General features: G+C 48.7%; 1 protein-coding gene across 1 annotated transcript in view; it reads right to left on the minus strand.

Annotated features, from left to right (window-relative positions):
* The window catches only part of SEC14L1 (SEC14 like lipid binding 1), a 42,908-nt gene extending 39,964 nt beyond the window's left edge, over positions 1 to 2,944 (minus strand). The window contains exons 1-2 of the mRNA XM_053960345.1: positions 2,856 to 2,944; positions 925 to 1,016 (exon numbers count right to left, since the gene is read on the minus strand). Coding sequence (XP_053816320.1) covers positions 925 to 987 — 63 coding nt within the window. The 5' untranslated portion in view covers positions 988 to 1,016; positions 2,856 to 2,944. The remainder of the gene's footprint in view (positions 1 to 924; positions 1,017 to 2,855) is intronic.
* Positions 2,945 to 7,146: the final 4,202 nt, after the last annotated feature.

Raw genomic sequence — 7,146 nt, forward strand, 5'->3', positions numbered from 1 at the left:
GAGTGATCTTATCCTTTTTTTGCCCTGTGACTGCAAAGGATCACTTCTGTAAGGAAGTGCACTCCAAACCACATGATCTATCCAAATATTTACACTATGAGCACTATTAAAACTCTCCTCTGAAGCCATTAAACATAGTATTTTCAGCAAGTGAAATCAAACAATTATTATTTAGATTGCAGTTCACTTTTAACTGTTTTTATCAGGGAAAAGCTCTTTAATTGCTCTCTGTAACTCATAAGAGCCCCACAGCTGTGGTTTCAACCAAATATACTTTAAAATGTCAAAGACCTACTTCCACTCTGTTTTCTAAAAGGAAAGAAAAGGGAGGGAGAGGAGGAGAGAGAGAAAAAAAAGAGAACCTAATTAAATTTCTTTTTTTCATTACTATTTGTACCACTATCACACCAATTAGCAACATGCACCAAAAGACGTTTTGTTCATCTCTCTGGCCTCCCTACCAAGGTTTTTCTTCCCTTCCCTCAGAATGTTCCCAGAGTCCTTTCTCCCTTTTCATTCAGGCATATCCTTGCTTTCATGGCTTCTCTGTGCTCTCTAATCCTATAAACTCTAACTGCTGAAGACACAACCATAACAATGTTTCAATCAGTGTACATGACATTTCCTCCTGTTCTCGAAGAGTCTGGCCCCAGTAACCAACTCCCAGTACACTTCAATCCTACTTTTGCTCTAACTTCCAAATACATCTACAAACACTATCTAAACTTTGGCAGAAAAGGAGAGCACATTCTGCTAAGAAAATATTCTGGGCACAGAAGAAACCATTGAAACACACAGCTCTCATATTTTGCATTTTGCTTTCAACTTTGTATGTTCTACAGTACCTATCAAACAAAGCCCAGCAAGCACTCAGCAACACAAGGAACTGTCAAGAAGGAAATTGCAGCAAAAATTAATACTTACAGCCATAATTAGCTCAAAAGGGTGTTTATACACCCGTACGGGGGACTGGTACTTCTGCACCATGGCTGCAGTTTAGTGAGATCAACTCAAACCTGAAAAAGAAATTTTTAAAACCATCTGTCAGACGTAGGAAGCCATTTTCAATTCTCTCTTACAATTAGTCTGTGCGTGGTACCACGCTAGCAATTCCACAGGAAATCCTTCACAATTCCCTGACAACCTTTTTTAAGACCCAACAGGGGCCCTGAAAAGCTATATATATATATTTTTTTTTTTCTGTCAGAAATGACTTATTTCTTCCAAAGACAAGATAAAATTAGCACATTTTTAGTCCACTTTTAGTAACATATCTTCAACATATTTTATGACTCTTTGTCAGGATGGTGACACTTCCTGTGCTGCTGCTGAGAACCAAACACTGACACATCCCAGCGACAGGCAGAGAAGCATTTCCCAGTCCCCCAGAATGGTATGTGGGTTGCCCTGCTCAGAGCAGGGACTGGGAAAAAAAAAAACCCAAAGAAATACAGAAAGCACAAAAAGAGGTTAAAAAAAAAGTATTAAAAGTGCTTGTTTGCAGAAAGAAGGAAAAAATGGATTACAAAAGCACACTGATGAATCAAGGGCATTCCTTGATCATCTCTAGAAAAACTGAAACTTTTGAGAGAGAAACTTACAAGATAGCTGGGGGAAAAAACTTCGAGAAAAAAATCCACTATGCGGCCAGAAATGATTCACTGGCAACACGGAGAGGAATTACTCCAAAGGCTTCGTGCCTCTCTACCCAGCAAAGTGCTTGACCCGAACTCTCTCGACTGCAATTACGTTTATTGAAAAATCCTGGCAGTAACACTCGCATATGAATCGCGGGCTGCGCGCCAGCCTCATTTTAGTGAGAAATGGGTTTACTACAGCAAGTTCGCTTCGCTTTTCTGTCCGGAAGGCGCTGCGGGAGCGCTCCCGGCCCCGGGGCTGGGGCAGCGCGGCTCAGCGGCTCCCCGGCCCCGGCCGGAGCCAAGAACAACCCCCCGAGCCACAGGAAAGTTCTCCGGCATCCCAGCCCCGAGAAGAATTTACCCATGACTACCCCGCAATTTTCCTTTAAAAAAAAAAAAAAAAAACAAAAAACCACCTGAATCAGCACAAACAGCCGCAAACAGTCTCTAATCCCCGGACAAAAAGAGTTACACAACAAAGAAACTCCGCGTTCCTCCCGCCGCGGCGGAACCGGGACACCCCGGGAGGGGACGGGATGGGGGGACACCTGTGACAGCCCTGAGCTCTCCCGGAGGGATCCGGAGGGGAAGGGACACCTGTGACAGCCCCGCAGCGACCGGGACACCGGTGGCAGCTCCGCGCTGCTCCGGAGGGATCCAGGACAGCCCGGGAGGGGACGGGACGGAGGGACAACGGTGGCAGCTCCGCGCTGCCCCAGAGGGACCCAGGGCAGCCCGGGAGGGGACGGGACGGAGGGACACCGGTGGCAGCTCCGCGCTGCCCCAGAGGGACCCAGGGCAGCCCGGGAGGGGACGGGACGGAGGGACACCGGTGGCAGCTCCGCGCTGCTCCGGAGGGACCCGGCTAGAGCCGCCTGTCCGGGCCGGCCGGAGCGCAGCGGCGCCGCCGTGACCCACCCGAGGACCGCGACCCCCGCCCCACCATCATCACCACCACCACCCGTACCACCACCACCACCACCACCACCATCACCACCATCACCACCATCACCACCACCACCACCACCACCACCACCACCACCCCCCGTCCACCACGGGCAGCGCCGACCTCTCCTCGGGGCTCCCCGCAGCCAGCGCTGAGAGGAGCCGGCGGGGAGCGGGCGGACAATGGGAAAGTTGCCGCGGGGCAGGGCGGCGGGGCTGGGGGACGCGGGGCGCGGGCGGGGGCCCCGGGAGGCTCGGCGCCGTCCTTACCGCCCGGAGCCGGCCGCGCTCTCCCCTCATGCCGCCGGGGCAGCGCCGTCCTGCGCGGGAGGGGCGCGCGCGCCGCCGCCCGTCGCTCGCGGGGCCGGGCGGGGGCGGGCCCGGCGCCTGCGCGCTGCCGGGGGCGGGGACGCGCGGGGCGCATGCGCGGTGGGCGGCTGGCGGCCGTGAGGGCGGAATGGTTTGGATGGGAAGGGATCCTAAAAGTCGTCGAGTTTCACCGCCTGCGTGGGCAGGGACAGCTTACACCGGAGCAGGTTGCTTCGAGCACTGTCCAGCTTGGCCTTGGACGCTTGCAGAGCCACAGCTGCTCCGTTCCACCGCCTCACCGCCCTCACAAAGAATAATTTCTTCCAAATATCTAATCACAGAATCACGGGATCAGTCAGGATGGAAAAGACCTTTGAGATCACCGAGTCCAACCTATGACCTAACACCACCTTGCCAATTAGACCATGGCGCTAAATGCCACTTCCAGTCTTTTCCTAAACACCTCCAGGAATGATGACTAAACAAACCACCCAAATCCAAACCTCCTCTCTGTCAGTGTGAAGCCATTCCCCCTTGTCCAGTCACTACCTGCCCTGGTAAATCCTCTTCCCCCCATGTTTCTTGCAGGCTCCCTTCAGGAGCAGCTGGAGCTGAGTCAGGGCAGGTTTAGGTTGGATGTGAGGAGCAGTTTTCACCCAGAGGGTGGCTGAGCACTGGGACAGGCTCCTCAGGGAGGTGGTCACAGCACTGAGCCTGTCTGAGCTCAAGGAGCATTTCGACAATGCTCTCACATGGTGAGATTCTTGGGGTGTCCTGTGCAGGGCCAGGAGCTGGACTCGATGGTCCTGGTGGGTCCCTTCCAACTCAGCCGATTCTGTGATTCTGTGATTCTATACTGGAAGGCTGCAATTAGCTCATCCTGAAGGCTTCTCCAGGCGGAACAATCCCAATTCTCCCAGCCTTTCCTCATATCGGAACTGCTCCAACCCTCCAATCATCTTGGTCCGATCATCACAGGTCCTGTGCAGGAGCCCCAGAGTATTCCAGGTATACTCACCTGAGTGGAGCAGAGGGGCAGAGTGCCCCTCAAACACACAGAGTCACAGACACACACTGCGGGTGCAGGAGGGCATGGACAGTGGGACATGGCACCTCCTGCAGGTGCCTCCCCTGCTCTCAGCCTCCCCTGAGCATCCTGTGGTCCCACACCCCTCGTGGCCCCCTCGGCGCGGGGCTCTGGGGAGTTCTGGGTGGGTTTCAGGCACCATCAGGGGCAAGGTCAGCTTAGGGCGATGGCACAGCACGGTGCTCCAGGGCCATGGGGCAGTGGGAGCGCAGGGACCCACCTCGGTCACTGCTGGAGCATCTTTCCACCTCTCCTCTGTCTCTGAAATCACCCAGCTCAGGGTGTTTGCAGTCTGGGACGCCTCAAAGAGCTCTGTCTCACACCATGTGTGGTTTAAATGTGATGTACTAAAAGCAAGAAGTACAATTGTGGTTTTTACAGTACCAGAGTATCACAAACAGTGTTAAATAAGGACTGGAAAGTTAGGAACCCATGTCTCTGCTCCCTTCAGCAGCACTATTGAGGCATTTTGTTTACCCACAATATCTTTTATTAATGACTCATTCCCTCAGAATATAAATCTACTAAAATTCAGAGTCATGTCCTGACATTTTGATGCAATTCTTTCCCTAGGAAAGCTGAATTTGTGGTTACCACTAATGAGGGATTAAGCTGCCATTCTTTCTTATACAGATCTTGTGTCTTTTTAAGTTAGTCAAGCATAGCCTCTTGTCTGATCTGAACTAGTCCTTACAAGAAGTTGTTTAATGTTGAGAAATTGCTCCTCTGAATCTCATTTCTGTTGTGGCACTTGGCCAGTTGCCTTCATGTAGCTGGAATTAACTAGTTAACTGTAATTAGATTTAGTTATCTGATTGATATTCCATGCCATTATGCCTGCAACATCCTTTTCCTGCTCTGAAAGCCTGAGATATAATCCTACTGGTGTAGCAGGGCAAGGAATTTACGCTCAGATTCCTTTTTGTTCATAACATTTCCCTCTTTAGATTCTGGGCAATGTTTTAATTCTTACTGACTGCCTTTATTCTACTTCACCAAATGGCCAGGTAACCAGAAAAGCTTTTAAAGGTATTTGGAGTTTATTGATAGAGTGAAAATCCATCATTTAATGTCAAAATCAATCTTAGTCTCAGCTGTTTTCTGCAGAAATAACAATCTTAGCAAGATAGACAAAGAAGAGGAAAGTAATATAGGTTTAAATTTTTCTGCTGTTGTTTATTTTCCTGATACATCTTCTCTTATGGAAGTTCCAGTTAGGTGGAATGTAATGAATAAATGTGTGGGTGAAATGTTTCAGGAAAGCTGTGAGGCATGCTGGAGACTGAAGCCCAGAGGACACAGGCTGAAAGTGCAAACCGTTGCATATTTTTGGAAAATCAGGAACACAGCCTGCAAGATACGAAGGGAAGTTTGGCCTTAGGGAGGTTACGCAAGGTCGGTCTCTTCCCTCCATCGGAGCACTTTCCCTGGATTGCATTCCTTCACGTTATGAACTTCAGTTACACAACTCGAAGCAACTGTTAGCTTGATTCAGGCAATATTGCCATGGAAATTAATGACAACTATTGGTAGTCCATCCTTTACAATTAATAATAACTCACTGCAAGTGCAGTTTCTCGGGAGCAGTGCAGGGCTGATGCATATGAGAAAAGATTCAAAATGCCTCTCAGCCATGGTGGAATGCAGCTCAAACTCCTGGAATTTCAACAGGCAGGAACTTGCTCTGGTTTCTTTCCTTTGCATCCCAGGCAGTGAAGAAAAGTGAAGCGATCCTGACTTCTTACTGTCCATGAAGTCTCATCTTCAGAGATGTTGTACTAAAGAGAGAAAATTGTCAGCAGTTCATGACAAGAGAGAATGTGTTTACTCAAGGTCTTGCTGCTAAGCTGTATATTTATTAAAGTATGTGGAAAAGGGATGAGAGTTTGGGTTCAGACACACTGAAGCACTTCAAGAGCTATTCCCTCACAAATCAGTCCTGTCTGAGTCAGTGGAATTTTTTATGTACTGCTGGCTGCATTGAAATAAATATCTGCTTCCTAAACTTTCAAAGCCATGGAAATGGTCCCAAATGATAACACTGCCAGCATGATGGAAATAATAATAAGCATGATGAGTGACAAACAGTTAATGGAACAGAGTTGTGCCCTGGGGACAGTGATTCTGGTTTGCACTGTTTTTATTTAATGCATCACAGGTATTTCACTAGGTGTCACCATTTTTGCTTTCCCTTGTCAGTCTAGGGAGAGACAAACTGGTAAAGCTGGGTGTGAGGATGTGTGAACTCCTTCACCCCTCTTCTCTTAAAAGTAACTGTGACCCCCAGGTCAGCCCTCCAGACACAGACCTGGATGTGCCCATCCACTACAGTTGTACATATTTTTGTAAGCTCCCTGGACAGCCTGTACTGAGAAAACAGTGAACAGGAGGAAAAATTTCTCCACGTATCTCTGGAGATCTTAAAGCTCTTTATAATGGCAGGGAAGACACTAATAATCCCAATATGCAGTATAAATACGAGGCTCACAAAATGCCATAGGGTAAATCACACAGGAAGTCAGTACGAGAAAGGAGACCAGAGCTCCTCACTTCCTGGGTGGTTCCCTTATTTCCAGGTATTATTTCCTGCCTTTTAGCTCTGCAGTAGTTTTCCACTATTCACCAGATTGGGATAAGGTTACATATCTCCAGACTGGCCTGTGTTCAAAGAGGGGATGTTAATGTACGGTACCTAGAGGGTTTTACATTCTGTGATGAGATTTTTATTCAGGATTAAACCAGCCTTAGTCTACCGTAGTTTATTGCACCATAAGTGAAGGTGTATTAACCTTATACCACTATTTGATTTATCTGAGTTTTCCCATAGAAAAGCCTTAAATGACCTTGTAGACTGGAGCCCTTTATTTCTTGATGCCACAAACAGGCAGAAACATGTTTTTTCCTGTCTTCTCAAGTGACTGGTAGGAAAATTGAATTGTAGCCTGGGAGCTGGCCAGGGACACCAGCTGCCAGGGCTCAGAGTCCAGCAGCTGACATCAGAGCACCGGCCCCATTGACAGCAAAGGTTACGTAGACAAACATTAGCAAATAGGACCAAGTCCTGATTCATAAAATAGATGAGTCGGGATGAGCAAGGCTCGTGTCCCAGCCCTTATTCCCAAGCTCTCCCTGCAAAGCCTGGACCCATCCAAGTTCCCTGCTTTG

Source organism: Vidua chalybeata, chromosome 19, assembly GCF_026979565.1.
Source record: "Vidua chalybeata isolate OUT-0048 chromosome 19, bVidCha1 merged haplotype, whole genome shotgun sequence".
Classification (NCBI taxonomy): domain Eukaryota; kingdom Metazoa; phylum Chordata; class Aves; order Passeriformes; family Viduidae; genus Vidua; species Vidua chalybeata.